This window comes from Dioscorea cayenensis, chromosome 7, assembly GCF_009730915.1.
Source record: "Dioscorea cayenensis subsp. rotundata cultivar TDr96_F1 chromosome 7, TDr96_F1_v2_PseudoChromosome.rev07_lg8_w22 25.fasta, whole genome shotgun sequence".
Taxonomy (NCBI): Eukaryota; Viridiplantae; Streptophyta; class Magnoliopsida; order Dioscoreales; family Dioscoreaceae; genus Dioscorea; species Dioscorea cayenensis.
This window is the reverse complement of record NC_052477.1, coordinates 23,990,642-24,010,646: the sequence shown is the minus strand read 5'-3', so window position 1 is coordinate 24,010,646 and position 20,005 is coordinate 23,990,642. Positions and strand designations below refer to the sequence as shown.

At 34.3% G+C, this 20,005-nt stretch overlaps 1 protein-coding gene and 2 pseudogenes across 1 annotated transcript; all 3 read right to left on the bottom strand.

Annotated features, from left to right (window-relative positions):
• Positions 1-394: 394 nt before the first annotated feature.
• Positions 395-3,734, bottom strand: LOC120264458 (sulfoquinovosidase-like). The gene is given in 10 exon segments (XM_039272272.1): positions 395-813; positions 931-1,047; positions 1,145-1,336; positions 1,339-1,547; positions 1,613-1,865; positions 1,959-2,078; positions 2,080-2,115; positions 2,192-2,407; positions 2,473-2,605; positions 2,679-3,734. Coding segments are annotated over 10 exon segments (2,649 nt in total). The 5' UTR covers positions 3,689-3,734; the 3' UTR covers positions 395-450.
• Positions 3,735-5,078: 1,344 nt separating this feature from the next.
• On the bottom strand, positions 5,079-9,047 carry LOC120264760 (annotated as a pseudogene).
• Positions 9,048-9,905: 858 nt separating this feature from the next.
• Positions 9,906-13,930, bottom strand: LOC120265192 (annotated as a pseudogene).
• Positions 13,931-20,005: the final 6,075 nt, after the last annotated feature.

Genomic DNA, 20,005 nt, shown 5'->3' with positions numbered 1-20,005 from the left:
AAGACATAAAATTAAAAAAATATCGAGATAGAAAAAACAAGTCCAAAATAGAAACTAAAACAAGCAAAAAAATAGGAGTATTTTATTTCCTTCCTCATTCATAAATTGAGATTGACCGTGTTGCTTGTCAACATCTTTAAGAAAAGCAATTAAATTGCCCAATTATGAATTTATGAGTGAAAAATAAAACCACCATAAGGGGGAAAAAAGAAATAATGTGAATCACAAGGGCATGAAAATAAAGGCACCCTGCTTCTAAAATAATCGCATGTTGCAAACTATTTTCAAACTCTGATGATTAACTTAGTTCATACAAAACTCACGTGGCATTCTAGAAAGAAAACATATTTCTTTTGTTGATTTGATTTGCAACAATCATCAATCAATACAAAGAATGGAAATTTTTTTTTAATGAACAGATTACAAATACAATGATGTCAACCTCTTAATCTAATAAATATTAAGATCTCTCAAATTCCTCAGGAATGTTTCACCAATTGAGGAACCAAATTTCACAAACACAGCAGGGTAGCCAATTGGAGCATCAACCCAAGCTTCAAATCCTTGTTGATTTTTCTCTGAATAATCCAATGGTTTTCTATAAACTCTCCCTGTCCAAACATGTTGCCAAAGATCTCCTCCTGAAATTGGAAAATAAGCCTTAACTTCCTTCTTGCCTCTATCAAGCACAGGCACCACCAAAAACTCACTTCCAACCAAAAATTGCTGATAACTCAAGCTATGAACATGTTCATCATTTGGGTAATGTAGGAATAAATGCCTCACAACAGGCAATCCTTTCTCGGCTGCTTCCTGTCAGAACACAAAACAAGGAGATGTTTTTTGGCGTTCATTAGTCCAGCTAGAAGGTGAATAATATAGTGCTATGTATCCCCAAACTATAGTCCATTGTTTGTTTTTATAACTTACCTTCACAAGTTTGAGTCTGTAGAATTTCCAGGCTTTGAATACCTTTGCAAACCGCGCAAATTGAGCTAATGTGTTTCTGTTTGAGTAGAATTGGCAGTTGGATGATGGAATGTTTCCCTGATACATTCATAAAAACAAAAAGATCAAGTTTATATTTGAAATATGAGACATTCTGTATTCATCAGTTGTAGCATGATATCACTCATTTGCTTACTTCGTGTGTCCGAAATACACTGCTGAATGCATTTAGTTCCATCCACCGCATGAGAAGCTCTTCAGTCCGGTAATATCTAATGAAAGGCATGTTTACCGAACAATAACCGCCAATATCACTGTGATTCAAGGCAAAGCCAGAGAGACCACTACTGAGCAAGCCAATGACACTGCTCTTAATTCCGTCATTTTTTTCTGCCAACTTACCATTTGATCACCTTCCCAAAACAACATTGACCATTTGAAGCTTCCTCGGAAACCAGCCCTCATGAAGAAGACCAAACTTTCATTTGAATCATCTTTCTTATTTCCATTACAATTAGATTTCCATTCATCTACAAATTCCCTGTTGATCTTGGCCCATAATTCTGGATATCGGTTATGTGCTGCAATTGTGTCCTCGCCTATAAAATAGCGTTAATATCCATGCTTAATTGAATTGGAAGGGTAAAGGGTTTAGCATATGAACCTGAGTAGGTATTAGCGTCCAAGGGCAATCCTTCACCAAAATCCGCCATCCAGCCTCTTACACCAGAATCCACCATTTCATGCAATATCTTCTTAAACCAATCACCGGTTCTAGGGTGTGTAAAATCCAACATTCCTACATCAAAAGTTGTATTTGGGATCATGTACGTATCCCCATTGTTGTCTTTCACTAGTATGCCCAAGTTCTTTGCCTCTTCAAACAAGTCCCTTTCTCGATTCATCTTTTGATCAGTCTGCAAGTAAATGTGAATGTGATAATTAGTTGCAAGTAAAATCAAGTTTGTATAAGCTAATAAATTTACATGTTTTAGGAGGAATTCGTGTACCGGGACAAGGCAAGGATTGCAATATGTCATAACTTGTATGTTACAAGCTCTAAGATCATGGACTAATTGTTTCCATCCCGGATACCGATTCTTATCTACTTCCCAATTCCACCATAACTGTAGAACCAATTAACGTTTCTCTTTGACCAACCCAATCCTGCAATTAAATTTCCAAGCTTCATGAAATTTTCACAGCAGAACACCAGACACTAATATGCACGGTAATTAGTCACCTGCAACCAAAATGCAGAAATAGGAACATCATGCTCTTGTAACTGATCCCAAACTCGGCGAACAGCTTCAGTACCTCCCTGCATTCCTACAACGGCACCAGAAACAATCCATTCTGGAAGCACAGGAGGTCTCCCTATGATCTCCGTAAAACTTTCAATGAGTGCAACAGGTGAAGTTCCATTCAGTATCCTTCCTTCTGCTGAACCTTCATATATCTACAACCAAAACATTGTTCTTAACAATGATTACATAAAATGAATTTGAACAACAACATTCTTACCTGAATTTGAACTCTATCACGTTTTGTTAAATCAAAAACAGAATAACAGTATCCTTCAAGATAAAGAGACCGCATTTTCGAGGTCATGTAAATTGGAGAAGGAGCGTAAGTAGTACTCCAGTCACCACCAGACCTGCAAAACAACACAACCAAATTGAAACAATCTTCCAAACAATTCTGAATTGGCAGTTTATCAATCACATTACCTGTAACTCACTAAATTGGATGCAAATGTGATAGGCTGGTCTCCTCTTCCAATACCTTGTTCTTGCACAAGTATTGGCACCCTTTTCCCTTTAAACTCCATATGTGAGAACTGCTCTCCAAATCCATAAAACCTCTCATCATTCTCACTAGAATATGTGATGAAAACCCTATTGAATCCTCTAAACAACTCAACCTTTTGTTCTTCCTCTTCCTCTGAAGAAAGAGGAAGGAATCCTCTTCTCCTTGAGAAATTAACAATCATCTTTTGCCTCCTGTATCTCACCAGTTTCCACTTGGGAAAACTTTTTGAGGATTTGCGAAAACCTTTTGGGCTCCACTGCTGACATAAATCCCCAAATTTCACCTTGAAACCAATCTGACTCTTGTTCTTTTGATCAAGAAAAAACCAATACCTTGCAGCACATGAAGGTTTCCTCCTGCTCTGACTGCCAAAACATAAACTTTTACTTGCCCCTGAATAAAAACTACTATAAATTCTCTTCTCCTTCTTTCTCTTACTGAAAACCCATCCAGTTATAATCAAAACAGGGAACTTTATCCCCTCAAAAGAATCATTTACTTTGAAGTAACCATGCAAAAAATCAGGATCCTTTGATTTCTTCTCAATATCAGATTGATATAAAACTCTGATTTCATCAATAGACTGATGATTTGAGACAAAGGAAACATCACCATCATGTATGGCAAAGGAACCTCTGCTCTCCTCCACTTCAGTCTGAGCAGCTGCAGCTGAGATGAAGGCCTCACCAGGGATGGTAGACCACAAGCTTCTCTTAGGCTGAGAAAGGTGAGATATATAGAGCCAACCACCATTGCCAGAGCTCCAATTCACCAGGAAATCATCACCAACTTGGAAGGTATAGTGTTGGGGGACTTTGCCTGGATTGAAGGACAGGGATCCATGGATGAAAGGTAGAGTTTTTGGTTGAGAAGGAAAAGGGCTGTTGATGTGCTTGTGATGTTTCTTGAAGATCTTGAGAGGTTGCATGTTTCACAAGTAAAAAAGAAAGAGTTTTTTTAAAAAAAAAAAATTATTTTTTTCCTTTCTTTCTTTTTCTTAGAGATTCAAGGGAACTTGGCCAACTGTCCTTATTTATAGAAATGAGATTCACAGTAATACAAATGGCCCACAGAATCAAAAAATGTTTTTATTGAGAGTTATCCTTACTGTATAATTGCATTTGTTTAATTAATAGTATAATTTATCAAAGTTGATGTATGTTGCACAAGATAATGGCAACATGCATTTGTCAACAGATATGAGTTTTTTTGAGTTGCTATGAATTGAATGAGTTTTTTTGTTTTTGCATGTATCATTGGAAAAATGAAATTATATATATATATATATATATATATATTGAGATGAATTTGGTCATGTTCATGGGTTGATGCATTTTATATGTAGGAATTGGTACTCACTATTTTTTTCAAAATTAGGTGGACGCATTTGGTTGTAAGTGTGACCATGTTCATTGAGGGCCATTTGCAAAAGAAAAATCAAAACACACATGCTATGATTTGTAAGAGTCATATGGGAAGAAGCTATTTATTATAAACCCCACTTAGCATGAGTTAAAGAGTAACTGTTGTTACAGTATTAATAATGTTTTATGTTTAAGGTTGTTTTAAATTTTTGACATTATGTTGATAGAGTGCCCACATTGTCAAAAATAAATAAATAAATAAATAAATAAAAGAATGATTTGATGAAAAGAAAAGCTTTATACAACTTGAAAACAATCTAAGGAGCATTAAATTTTATCAAGTGTGTAACCATGAATGTTCAATGTTGTCTTAATAGTTGGTCTAAAACACAAGCCATCTTCGGAAAAAAAAGCATCACCAGTGTGCCTTGTAACTTGTTCAAGCTTGGATTTGTAGTTTATCTTCCCATGCACTATGGGTTGGTCAATAGAGAGTAACCCAAACTCTCAAATGGAACACCTAAATTTGCCCCTTTATTCTTTTATTATTTAATTATTTAAATAAATATATTTAATAAGTAATTTTAAAATATTAAAATCAATAAACAACTATCATTCATGTAAAAATTACTTTTCAATCTTAAAATATCGCTTTTAATTAATATTTACTAAATCAAAGTTTTGTAATTGGCTTTTCTTTCTTAGCACAAATCCAGCAACCTCCTAAAAATTAAAAATAACCAACAGATTTAAGCCTAAATACCAGATATATATATATATATATATATTGGACTGTAATTTAAAAAAAAAAATTCTAACCGGAACTAATAAAACCGAAATGATGCATGCATTACCCTGTAATGTATCTAATGATACATCTGCAACAAAAAAAAAACAACAGAACTAAAATACCTTGTTAATATCTGGCTGATGAATCATAAATAGCAACACATATTTCTGACAAAAGCACAGGTACCAGCTAAAATTAATCAGTAATAAGTTGCACAAACAAGGTTCTTAAGCCGCGTCTAAATGGGAAATAAAAGTGAAACCAATATATTAACTACTAGATAAACCTATGTCTTAAGCTTAGCATAATGACTCCATTCAGAAATCACCAAATTCCTTGAGCCCCTTTGAGCTTATCTGCATACCTTGAAATATAACATTAGGTATCAAGCCCCTTGTAGCCAGAAGTGTATGCAACTCACCTTCAATCAAGCAACTCTGAGATTTGTGTCTTCCTAAACGCGTCGACAGCTGCTAGTTGTGCAGCCACCGGCTTGTTTGGAAACATGTTATCAGCTTTCATCCTATCCCTAAAGCCATAGGCCGGAGTTTTGGCATTGATGTAGGCCTGGAGCAATGCCTGATACTGTCTCATCCTCCCAGCATACCCTATCTGCTTCAACCTGTGAAAGATCTTTTCCGCATTATGGACGTCACCTCTCTTTGCATACTGATCCAAAACAGTCAAGTATGAGCTGTACAATGGCTTGATCTGGTTCTGCTGAGAAGCTTTCTGTAATATCGAGTCTGCTTTCTCGACCTCCCCAGACTCCACGTAGAGCTTGACAAGTGCATCCCATGTCAATGGGCCGATACGGCACCCGTTATCAGACATTCTCTTTGCTAATTCCTTTCCCTTTGATAGAAGCTTGTGGTTTGCGTAAACCTTTAGCAATGCATTGTAGTATTTTGAAGATGGCCTCTTCCAAGTCCTCATCAGGTCCTCAAAAACTTTCTCTGCATTCTCTACATTGTCTAATTTGCCCCATGCATCAATTGCAGCTAAGCACTCGTCTAAACGAGGATGAGTTTGACACACCTTCCAGACCCTCTCTACATCTTCAGCCTTGCCTAGAGCGGCATATAGAGGAAGAAGAGACTTGCAAGCGTATCGATTTTCCATAATGTCATCCCCTTCCATCTCCTTTAGCACGGATTCTGCTTTCTCTTTGAGACCTCCAAAGATGTAGTGCTTTGCCAGCATAGCTTGGATATTCAGATCAGGTTCCATGCCCTCTGCCTTCATTTTCCCTACAACCTGCTCCATTCCTGGGATATCATTTGCACGTCCTTTAGTGTCTATCAAGAGCCAATAAGTGAAAAGGGATGGCTTGACACTTTCCTTTTCCATCAGCACGAGGACATCAGCTATTTTCTTTCGGTCAACCCTCTTATAAAGCAGTAATAGTTGGTTGATAGCAAAGGTTGTGATGGGGAAGCCGAGATCCCGAATTTTGTGGAACACTTCCTCTGATTTTTTTAAATTGCCTGCAGCGACACAGTTTGCTAGGAGAGTTCTGTAGATCACTTCGCCCCTCAAGGATTTTGGAATTTTCTCAATGTACTTTTCAGCCCTCTGAATTCCATGTACTTTAGCAATTAAATCAACATAAGAAGCGTAATCACGCTCTGTAAAGTCTAGACGTTTGTTTGTTTCCAACCACTCCGCAAACTGCATAATTATGAAAATCATTCTTTAAGTGCAAAGAAACCATGTGTGTGGGACTTGGTAAACACAAACCAGTACCTTAAATTTAACGTTTAAAATGGTAAAATTAAAAATAAAGGCAATAAAACTACAGGAAGAAACTGTAAAGTAATTTTTTCATGTTGAATAGTACCATCATGAATAGTAGGGTTTCCTTTACCAAAGTGTCATGCAGGTAAAAAGGGCATTCCAGATCTAAGCAATAGGCACGAAGATTGGGCTAGACTTTGGCCAGCAAAAAAACTGAGATATTATAACAATATTTACACAAATCTTTTACACAAAATCCAAGTCCGTGAGTACAAGCAACCAAAGAGCCCAAATGCTCATAAAACAAGATGAGCCTACATTAAATTAAACACCTGAAGAAGGATTAATCAAATATTTATAGTTGCATATGTAAGACTTGCAATAAACATAAAAAAATCAGGATTTCATCGCACAACATGGTAAATTCAAATTTATTAAAATCCTAAAAACAAAATTATGCGTCATTCCAAAGGCAATGAACCACATGTTTTCGAACCTTATAATTTCTATATTGTCAGCGCAGCTACACATATCCAAGTAAAGAATAGAAACAAAAAAAGTTATGCACGGCATAAGTTTTTTATAAAATTATGAATCTCATAGAGATAAACTTTCAAATAAATTAATATTTTAAGACTTCATAAAATTATAGTTCAAGTCCGACAGACCACAGTTTGCAATTAAGAAGCACAAATAACATTAGAGTATTCAGATATTGACAAGTTAATTGCCAAATAATAAGGGTTGAAATCACACTTATTTTATGCACAACTAAACTATTGGATGAATATAGTAACTGGAATAAACAACCTACAAGGTTAATTATAAGGAGCTTCTTTCCTAGCTTCACAGAACACAAACTCTGACATAGAATTGTTGATGAAGTTGGGAAGCAAGATATAATCAAAACCTTATTCTAGGTAACGAGCAATTCATAGAGTTGTCTGATCACAATAGTAATCAATAAAGTAAATTGCACAGTATGCAGCTGCACACAGAGATGAATTGAAGGCATAACCAAGGAGAAGCAATATGGAAATAGAGAAAATAAAAACCATGATCACAAACAAGTCATGAATGAACAGAGGTCCATTAGAACAACATTACTAGTCAGATCAATAAAATGCTTGATGCTGTATTGTCTGTTCAAAGAATAAGTACCTGAAGGGCCTTCCCATAAAATTTCCATTTTCGAAGATTAAGTGTGACTGTTGAGATTTCATTTCGTCCTAATGCATTACCTTCTTCTACCCACTTATCAAGAGCACTATTTATAGATAGGCGAGGAGCCTCCATTAAAATCTTAAAGAGTGGAGATGTGGCAATCTTTTTGTTCACATTTGTATCCTTTGCAGCATCCAGTAAGCCAACTGCATGATCAGCATCTTCATCTTTGCCTTCCACAGAGATCATCTTCAGAAAGCCCATCTTCTAAGTCGTCCGAGTGTCACCAACTTTATTTGTTTCTGGAGATACTTCTAGATCAGAAAACCCATCCTCTACGTCATTCTCACTGTCACTGGACTTTGCTCCAGCATGAGAAGAAAGGGTTCTAGTCCCCAAAATAAACATTTTAGTGAAAGAAACTCCATGTGAAACTGAATTCAAAAAAATATTTCCTGCAGAACTACATCCATCTTTTTCACAATTCCACTCATTTGAAACAGGGTTACCACCAGAAATATCTGACTTAGCAGAACAGGCACTCGCTGCCACAATTCGGTGGCTTTGATTCCTGCAGTGGAAACACAAAATGTTTTGGCAAGACTTAAAATTAATCAAAGCATTTACACAACTAATGGGTATTCTCAATAAGCAACACCAACACCTCTGACAGATGCATATCTTACTAAATGCGCTCATGTAAGCATATCATCATGAACATCATTCAAAGAGATACATTCTAAACAATAGGTAAGCACAACACTAGCAACAATTGGCCACAAAGACTGAGCATAAGAAAAAAAAAGCACATATAGCAAAGAGTCCCTCCGCAATCAACAATGATAAGCCACTAAACAAAATACAAACTTCACAAAAAATTAAACTCATAAATCCAAAGAAGCCATCGAACAAGTACATCAAAACACATCAATCAAATGCGATACGAGGATTAAAAGGACAATAACAGAGAAAAATTTAATCATTTGAAGAAAAAAAAGTAGCATTTTTCGCTAGTTTTTGAGAAAATAAAAAGGGTAATGAAGAGGAAATGGGAAGGAAGACAACACCTCAAAGGATTCGCAGCCCTGCGAAGCGCCCACATACTACCAAAGCTGTTCGTTGCTAGAGAATCAGAGGATCCAAAAACCCTAAACCCAAATATCAACGGAATTGGGGGCGGAGATGGAGACGATGGCTTAAACCCTAAAAACCCTCACAAAACAAAGAGACTATTGATTTTATGCCGGGAAGAGCCGAAGAGGATACGAGTGTGGAATTTGTAAAGGGATTTGACGAAAATACCCTCCCTAATAGAAAAATTCCATAAGAGTCCAGAACTTACGTGGCCCAATGGACAGTCCTGGGCCATGTATTATCCATGGGCCTTCCTGGGGTGAGATCACTATAATTTCACTGTGGATGTTTATTACGTTTATACCCTTGAAAAAAACCCAACAATCTCTCTGTATTTTTAATTGTGTTAAATACAAAATATTTTCATAATTCTGTTTAACTTAAATATCATTTCAGTTAATTATTTGTCGGATACGAATTAAGTATTATGGAAAAATATTTCAGCCATTTTTTAATAAAGAGCTCAAATCCGTTGTTAAAATCTGCCTAATGACACATAAATATTCACATAAACATTTCCAACAAAAGCACAGTAAAAATTAATCAGTAATAAGCAATGTTGTAAAAAACGAATCAGACTGACCAGTTCAACCGGAAACCAGTTAGTAAACTGATCCGATTAGTCATATAAAACACCAAATAACCTGATCGATCGTTCAACCGATTCAACCGGTGAACCGGTTGGACCAGACCACCCAATTTTTTTATTTTTTTAAAAAAATTTTAAAGTTAAACTCGTTTCAAAAAACAAAAATCAAGATATTACATACTTATATTTTACTTTATTTCTTTTTTTTATTATTATTGTTATTATATACTTATATTTTATTTAATTATTTATTTTTGAATATTTATTATATGATTGTTTTATGTAAAGTTGACACTTTGTGATCTCATAAAAATAATATAACTTTGCAATATGTAATTTTTTTTTTTTTTAATGCTTTTCAATTTTTAAATATTTATTTATTTGAAAAAATTACAGTTCAACCGGTTGCCTAACCGGGTTGATAACTAGTCCGATTATTAAAACATTGGTAATAAAAGTTACACAAAAAAGGTTCATAAGCAGCGTCTCAATGGGAAATAAAAGTGAGACAAAAAAATTAACTACTAGATAAACTATGCCTCAAGCTTAGCATAATGACTCCATTAAGAAATCACCAAATTCCTTGAGCCCCTTTGAGCTTATCTGCATACCTTGAAATATAACTTTAGGTATCAAGCCCCTTGTAGCCAGGAGTGTATTCAACTCACCTTCAATCAAGCAACTCTGAGATTTGTGTCTTCCTAAACGCGTCAACAGCTGCTAGTTGTGCAGCCACTGGCTTGTTTGGAAACATGTTATCAGCTTTCATCCTGTCCCTAAAGCCATAGGCCGGAGTTTTGGCATTGATGTAGGCCTGGAGCAATGCCTGATACTGTCTCATCCTCCCAGCATACCCTATCTGCTTCAACCTGTGAAAGATCTTTTCCGCATTATGGACGTCACCTCTCTTTGCATACTGATCCAAAACAGTCAAGTATGAGCTGTACAATGGCTTGATCTGGTTCTGCTGAGCAGCCTTCTGTAATATCGAGTCTGCTTTCTCGACCTCCCCAGACTCCACGTAGAGCTTGACAAGTGCATCCCATGTCAATGGGCCGATACGACACCCGTTATCAGACATTCTCTTTGCTAATTCCTTTCCCTTTGATAGAAGCTTGTGGTTTGCGTAAACCTTTAGCAATGCATTGTAGTATTTTGAAGATGGCCTCCTCTTCCAAGTCCTCATCAAGTCCTCGAAGACTTTCTCTGCATTCTCTACATTGTCTAGTTTGCCCCATGCATCAATCGCAGCTAAGCACTCGTCTAAACGAGGATGAGTTTGACACACCTTCCAGACCCTCTCTACATCTTCAGCCTTGCCTAGATCTGCATATAGACGAAGAAGAGACTTGCAAGCATATCGATTTTCCTTAATGTCATCCCCTTCCATCTGCTTCAGCATGGATTCTGCTTTCTCTTTGAGACCTCCAAAGATGTAGTGCTTTGCCAGCATAGCTTGGATGTTCAGATCAGGTTCCATGCCATCTGCCTTCATTTTCTCTACAACCTGCTCCATTCCTGAGATATCATTTGCACGACCTTTAGTGTCTATCAAGAGCCAATATGTGAAAAGGGATGGCTTGACATTTTCCTTTTCCATCAGCACGAGGACATCAGCTATTTTCTTTCGGTCAACCCTCTTATAAAGCAGTAATAGTTGGTTGATAGCGAAGGTTGTGATGGGGAAGCCGAGATCCCGAATTTTGTTGAACACTTCCTCTGATTTTTTGATATTGCCTGCAGCGACACAGTTTGCTAGGAGAGTTCTGTAGATCACTTCGCCACTCAAGGATTTTGGAATTTTCTCAATGTACTTTTCAGCCCTCTGAATTCCATGTACTTTAGCAATTAAATCAACATAAGAAGCGTAATCACGCTCTGTGAAGTCTAGACGTTTGTTTGTTTCCAACCACTCCGTAAACTGCATAATTATGAAAATCATTCTTTAAGTGCAAAGAAACCATGTGTGTGGGACTTGGTAAACACAAACCAGTACCTTAAATTTAACGTTTAAAATGGTAAAATTAAAAATAAAGGCAATAAAACTACGGGAAGAAACTGTAAAGTAATTTTTTCATGTTGAATAGTACCATCATGAATAGGAGGGTTTCCTTTACTAAAGTGTCATGCAGGTAAAAAGGGCATTCCAGATCTAAGCAATAGGCACAAAGATTGGGCTAGACTTTGGCCAGCAAAAAAACTGAGATATTATAACAATATTTACACAAATCTTTTACACAAAATTCAAGTCCATGAGTACAAGCAACCAAAGAGGCCAAATGCTCATAAAACAAAATAAGCCTACATTAAATTAAACACCTGAAGAAGGATTAATCAAATATTTATAGTTGCATGTGTAAGACTTGCACAAAAATCAGGATTTCATCACACAACATGGTAAATTCAAATTATAATTTCTATAATGCCAAAGGCAATGAAACACACGTTTTGAACATTATAATTTCTATATTGTTGGCACAGCTATACATATCCAAGAAAAAGAATAGAAACAAAAGGTTATGCACTGCATAAGTTTTTCATAAAATTATGAATCTCATAGAGATAAACTTTCAAATAAATTAATATTTTAAGACTTCATCAAATTATAGTTCAAGTCCGACAGACCAAAGTTTGCAATTAAGAAGCACAAATAACATTAGAGGATTCAGATATTGCCAAGTTAATTGCCAAATAATAAGGGTTGAAATCACACTTATTTTATGCACAACTAAATTATTGGATGAATATAGTAACTGGAATAAACAACCTACAAGGTTAATTATAAGGAGCTTCTTTCCTAGCTTCACAGAACACAAACTCTGACAAAACTTTGGCATAGAATTGTTGATGAAGTTGGGAAGCAAAATATAATCAAAACCTTATTTTAGGTAACGAGCAATTCATAGAGTTGTCTGATCAAAAACAGCAATCAATAAAGTAAATTGCATAGTATGCAGCTGCAAACAGAGATGAATTGAAGGCATAACCATGGAGAAGCAATCTGGAAATAGAGAAAATCAAAACCATGATCACAAACAAGCCATGAATGAACAAAGGTCCATTTGAACAACATTACCAGTCAGATCAAGAAAATGCTTCATGCTGTATTGTCTGTTCAAAGAATAAGTACCTGAAGGGCCTTCCCATACAATTTCCATTTTCAGAGATTAAGTATAACTGTTGAGATTTCACTTCGTCCTAATGCATTACCTTCTTCTACCCACTTATCAAGAGCACTATTTATAGATAGGCGAGGGCCTCCATTAAAAATCTTAAAGAGTGGAGATGTGCCAATCTTTTTGTTCAAAGCCTTTTCAACATTTGTATCCTTTGCAGCATCCAGTAAGCCAAGTGCATGATCGGCACCTTCATCTTTGCCTTCAACAGAGAGTTCATCTTCAGAAAGCCCATCCTCTAAGTCATCCGAAGAGTCACCAACTTTATCCGCTTCTGGAGCTAATTCTAGATCAGAAAACCCCTCCCTCTACGTCATTCTCACTGTCACTGGACTTTTGCTCCAGCATGAGAAGAAAGGCTTCTAGTCCCCAAAATAGACATTTTAGTGAAAGAAACTCCATGTGAAACTGAATTCAAAAACATATTTCCTGCAGAACTACATCCATCTTTTTCACAATTCCACTCATTTGAAACAGGGTTACCACCAGAAATATCTGACTTAGCAGAACAGGCACTCGCTGCCACAATTCGGTGGCCTTGATTCCTGCAGTGGAAACACAAAATGTTCTGGCAAGACTTAAAATTAATCAAAGCATTTACACAACTAATGGGTATTCTCAATAAGCAACACCAACGCCTCTGACAGATACATATCTTAAGTTTTTATATATATATATTTTAAAATGCGCTCATGTAAGCATATCATCATGAACATCATTCAAAGAGATACATTCTAAACAACAAGTAAGCACAACACGAGCAACAATTGGCAACAAAGCTTAACATACGAACAAAAGATCACATATAGCAAAGAGTCCCTCCGCAATCAACAATGACAAGTCACTAAACAAAATGCAAATTTCACAAAAAATTAAACTCATAAATCCAAAGAAGCCATCGAACAAGTACATCAAAACACATCATTCAAATGCGATACGAGCATTAAAAGGACAAGAATAGAGACAAATTGAATCATTTGAAGAAAAAAAGAAGCATTTTTCGCTAGTTTTTTAAAAACAAAAAGGATAATGAAGAGGAAATGGGAAGGAAAGGAACACCTCAAAGGATTCGCAGCCCTGCGAAGCGCCCACATACTACCAAAGTTGTTCGTTGCTAGAGAATCGAAGGATCCAAAAACCCTAAACCCAAAGATCGACAGAATTGGTGGCGGAGATGGAGACGATGCCTTAAACCCTAAAAACCCTCACAGAGTTACGAGATTTTATTGGTTTTAGGTGATTTCTATAGTGATATGACCAAAATACCGTCCATAATAGAAAAATTCCGAGAGAGACCAGAGCTTACGTGGCCCACTGGACGGTCTTGGCCATCTATTTTCCGGGCCTTCTTAAAATGAGATTAGGGGTGTAAATGATTCAAGCATCTTAATACTTGACTAAAATTTGATTTGGAGAAAGCTCGAACTCGACTAGCTTAGGATTAAGCTCGAGCTTGAGCTCGAGTAGTTGAGCGAACTGAATTTGAGCATCTTAGTACTTAACTCGAGTGCTCGCGAGTTTAATCGAGTAGTAGTATTTGTGTATATATATATATATATTATATTTTAGTTTGTTTTATATATATAATTGAGTTCGAGCTTGAATTCGAGTTCGAGTATAAAATTATCTATGATCAAATTAATTTATTAGTCTTTATTGAGCTTAATTGAGCGAGCTAGAGTAGCAGATTTATGTATCGAGTCAAGCACGAGCTACAAAATAAAACTCAATCGAGTTCGAGCCGAGTATCAAGCAAAGTTTTCAACCGAGCTCGAGCTAGAATAGCTTGTTGTTCGGCTCGAACTCGATCGATTACACCCCTGGATGAGATCACCATAATTTCACTGTGGATTTTATTACATTTATACCATTGAAAAACCTAATAATATCTCTGTATTTTGATTGTGATAAATATAAAATATTTTCATAATTCTATTTAAGTTAAAATATCATTGCAGTTAATTATTTGTTGGATAGGAATTGAGTATTATTGAAAAAAATTTCAGCCGGTTTTTAATAAATTCGTTTTTTTTTTAACTAATTGGATGAAGATTTTTATATGTTTTGTATAACTCGTTGAATATTTTAAGTATTTAAAAATATAGTATTTGAAGCGTTACAATGAAGATTATTTTTAAGTTTATTTTCAATGGTAATTAACTCGTTGGTTACATATTGACAATTTTTCTAATTTAAAATTATTTCGTTAATTTTTTTTATTTTTAAGTTTATTTTCAATGGTAATTAATTATTATTACAAACATAATTAGTTGATTTATTTCCAAATTAACTGAGATCTAATCAAATATATTTCGAATAATTAAAAACATATTTATTGGAATTAATCTCAATTGTAAAAATAATATTTTACATCAAAATCAGTTATTTTAAAGAGGAGCAGACTTAAACGCATTCTCTACACAATTAAAACTGATGACATATTTAAAAAAAATGAAATTTTATTTTGTTGAAATAAAAATGAAGCCGGCTTCATTATTACTCCAATGGTAAAGTTATAAATTATGATTATAGCATGTATTAGATTTTTTTTTTGTCCAGATAAATCATATGAGATTGTTTTGTAGGGTGAATTAGTATGTAATTTTCCAAAATAGATCATTACTCACAATTTTTTTTTAATTATTGTGTTTTTTATAAAGGGGAGGAACACAACATTGTTAGGAAAATTAAGAACTAGTATATATATATATATATATATATATATATATGTATATACATAGCTACATAGATACTAAAGTCGCTCATGCTAGCCCAAGATGTGAACAAATTAAACGACTATATGCCCGGCCACAAGGTTGGAACCCGGTGAGGCCTCACAATCTATACAGAGTAGAAATATATAGAATATATCGATAGCAAAACAATAAGGTCTCATCAAACAAAAGAGTTTAAGGTTTGGATACAAAGCTTATATTTAGTACATAAACAACTGCAACAACAAGAAGTGCTAGAGAAACCCACAACCCAAAAGGAAGATACAAGCTACTTAATGACCAAGATACGCTGACCCTCGCAAGACCTTACTCCTTATCTGTAAGAGATAACAAACAATTTTATGAACCTCAAAAAGCACAGTAAGCAATACATTAAAAACAAAATACGGATCAACAGATTTTTAAAACAATATCACCTTTTTTTTGTGCGGCTTCTTGTATAAGGGTACATATATGTGCAAGAAGTATAGCATAACTAAATATCAAGCTCAAAACAACATAAATCCAATTTTGGTATCCATAAGCATTTAACAAAAATATAGAATCAAAGTAGAGTGTGTTTTTAAGACTTGAAGATCTTGTACAAAAAAAAATCATTAGAATAAATCTCAGCAAGGTGAAGTAGCTTACCATGATGGAATCTAGAAAATGAGTCTCTTTGATGAAGGCGTGATATGAAAGTTAGCAACTCTGTAGTGATCTCATTGAATCGACATTCATCTCAATAGCAATTAAATCAAGAACCGCAATAAAACCTTCACAGATGATAATGATGGTAACAAGTAATCCAATGTCCTTCGTGACTAGAACGACCGTAACCGGTATTTTTATCCTTCATGTTGGGTATTAGAATACACATTTTAGCACAAAAGCTTCAAACCTCTTCTAATAACTCATCACATCTATTATCTCTCAAATCTTGTATATGATCTTTCACAATATCAACTAACGTCATGGTATTAACAATGTCTTGATCTTTTTGTTGTAAAGCATTTGATAATTCGTTTGTGATCCCCAACACTTTTATCATCAAATGCAAAACAAATACAAATTCAAAAACTTCCCATTTTGCTAATCAAACTCGACTCAAATACCTTTTTTTGATTTGTAATAGTTCCATCCTCGCACACATTTTTGCAATACCTCTAAAAACCGATTCCCACATAGTTAACAAACGGATTAAAGTTGTAAAATGTAAACTCCAATGAGTATCTTCTGGTTTTACAAGATTTGTCTCTTGATGCTTGCCTCATCCTATAAAAATCTCGCCAATCTCCAATCTTTTTGCAACTTTTTAATGGTGTATTTGAAGTAATGCATCTTTCTTTTACATAAATCACAGACAATATTCATAATCATACTTATATAACAAAAAAAATCAAAAACAACTAAAATACTCTTGGCAACTGAGATTATAACCACCTATTGTAGTTGTTTGTCGAAACAGTGGATGTAAAACGCAAATTGATTTTCATTTAAAATCAATGTCTTTAAACCATTAAATTCCTCTCTCATATTTGAGTCTCCATCATACCCTTGCCCTCTCAATTTTGAAATTGATGAGTCATGATGAGCAAACAATTTATTTAAAGTTACTTTTAGTGAACATGCAGAAGTATCACTTACATGTTGGTAACCTGCAAGTAGGTGTAAGTAGGTGCAATGCAAAAAGTTTTACATGTAAAACTATGTTTGGTTACCAGCAAAATTGATTTTACATGTAAAATATTTTCCATGAGAGACTTGTTTTGCGGATTTCCACTTACATCTAATTTGGCTGCAAGTGGAAATCCTGCAAAACTAGAGGTTATAATCACCACATACACACTCTATGAATACTACACCCGCTGCTCATCCTCTCCATCCTCACCACCATCGCCATCCTCCTCTACCTCTTCCTCCGCCAAGGCTCCATTTCCGCTACTCATCCCCTCCATCCTCACCGTTATCGCTGGCTTCCTTTCTTCCTTTCTCTAAGTCTGCATGCAATCCCCATCTCCGTCTCCATCTCCATCTCCCTCACGCGCTTCTCTTCTTCTCCCTCTTACTTTTACTAGCTTCCTTGTTCTAACTCTGTTGAGCTATCTATCTCCCTCCCTCCTTCTACTTGCTTTTTTATCAAAATCCTAATTCCACCCTCCGATCTCAAGTGAGTTTCACCCTTTGCTTAAAAGAAATCTTAGACTTTGAGAATTTCAATGTTTTTTTATTCACCATATTGTTGTGTTTTGTGTTGTTGGATTGGTAAATTGCGAGTCTTTTGTTGATGATCCATGTATGCTGAATCCATGATGATGCACTTTAGATTTTTTTTTATATAATTTCTTGTGAGTCAGATGTTGTCTTTTGGATGCTGGAATTTTGTTGTGGGACTTCAGATTTGTATTGTTGATGGCTTTTGCTTGCATACCTTTGCTTTAATTTTTTTCATCTTAGTTCTAGTTTGTTTGGAAAGTATTGATTTTTATTTATCTAATTTGGGATCTGCCCTCCTTTGGTTAATATTCTCATCTTCTTTTCATTGGGTATCTCATTTCTAAGATGACGATGTTGTGCAGATTGTGCCCAAATTTATTATTTATTATTATTATTTTAAAAATAATTAATCTTTAGATTAAATCATTGAGATAGAAAAATAAAAACAAATTAGCCTAAATCAACTAATTAGTTTAAAAAAATAAATTTAATGAAATTAATTATTTAGTTTAAATTATTTTTTTATGAAAAAAATATTAAATAATAATAGTAATAGGGGTAATCTCACCCTTTTATTTACATGGTAACCATATCTTTTAACTTACATCATACCAAACAAAAAAAAAGTAAATGCAGCATTTCCAATTACAGCAAACCAAACAGACATGATGTAAATTGAAATGTAGTATTTTCACTACAATCGTAATTCCACTTACATATAATTTTATTTACAGGTAACCAGCAGCCGCTAATTGTTTTTGAATCAAAGGAGAAGTTAATTGATTATTCACAGGGGCATTTTCATTAATAACACTCCTAATCTTCTCAACCTTTTTTTGCATACCAATTGAATATCTCTAGAAATTTCCCCTAGTTTTGGAACTAGAAGACTTGTCACGACCACGTAGAGCAAAACCTTGTGCCAAAAATAATTCAATCAACATCCAAAATACATCCGTCACCATGAGCGTATAATCAATCTCCATTTGACGCCCATGAGAAAAAATAACACATGAGGCACACTTTGCCTTTGATTTTTAAAATCCTCAAAATGTTGTCTAGCATCATTGTGTGCATTGTTCACTAGACCTACATGTTGATTAAAAGCTTCAAGTGCTTTTCTCCAATTACTATATCATCTTTTCGTAAAAAATATCACTTTGCACCTTTTTACTTCTATCTTGCCTAAAAAATAACAATAAAAAGCAATAGGCTTGGCTCTTTGCCACACTATATTCTAACCAATCAAACTTTTGAAACCATGCTTCTTGAAAGTGCCGCATTTCTTTTCCCATGCAATTTTTTTAGGAAAGTTATATCCAAATGGTACGCCATAAATCTTTCAATAGATACGCTCTTCGAACTTAATCTCTAATCCCCACATCATACTCTTCAATTAGCTGTCGAAGCCCAGGATCATGATGATATCATTTGGACTAAAATTCAACACTGAATTCGTTTTTTGTGTTATAACCCTTGCTTAAGAAGAAACATGTGTTTTCAATTCATTACTTTTTTTGGTTTTAGGGTGTAAAAACCTCTCCATATCTACATAATTAACCATTAACACAACTAACTATTAATAACTAAAAATAACAAATAATACAATTTAAAAAAACTTTACAAAATTCACAATTTGATTCAATTATTTGATATAATAATTATTTAAAAATAATTTAATGAATAATCTAAAAATTTGACAATAATCAATTGAATAAATATCTAACAAATTTTCTTAAAATATAACAAATAATCAATCAAACAAATATTGAACAATTATTTAACAAATATCCAACAATTATTCAACTATAAATTTTTACAATAAATAATTAAACAAATAATTAAAAGAATTAAATTAGATTAGGTACAAAACAAGAAGAGAAAGAAAAATCTTATAATGAAAGATAAAAACATAAAACAATTTAAAAATAATTTTATCGAATAATTTAAATTTTTCATAACAATCACTTAAACAAATATCTAACAATTTTTCTTAAACAAATTCATAATAAATTTTCATAACAAATAATCGATCAAACAAATATTCAACAATTATTTAACAAATATCCAACAATTATTCAAAAGATATCAATTTTTTTGTAATAAATAATTAAACAATTAAATTAGATTATGATAAAACAAATAGGAAAAAAAAGAAGAAAAATCTCTATAATGAAAGATAAACATAAACTTGAAAAAGATTGACTAAATAAAAAATCTCTATAATGAAAGATAAACATAAACAATCCGGAGTTGAATTTCGATTACTTGACTTACAAAAAAAGAGAGAAAGGAGAGGGAAAATTGAGACTTTTATTTAAAAAGATTGAGAGAGAGAGAGAGAGAGAGAGAGAGAGAGA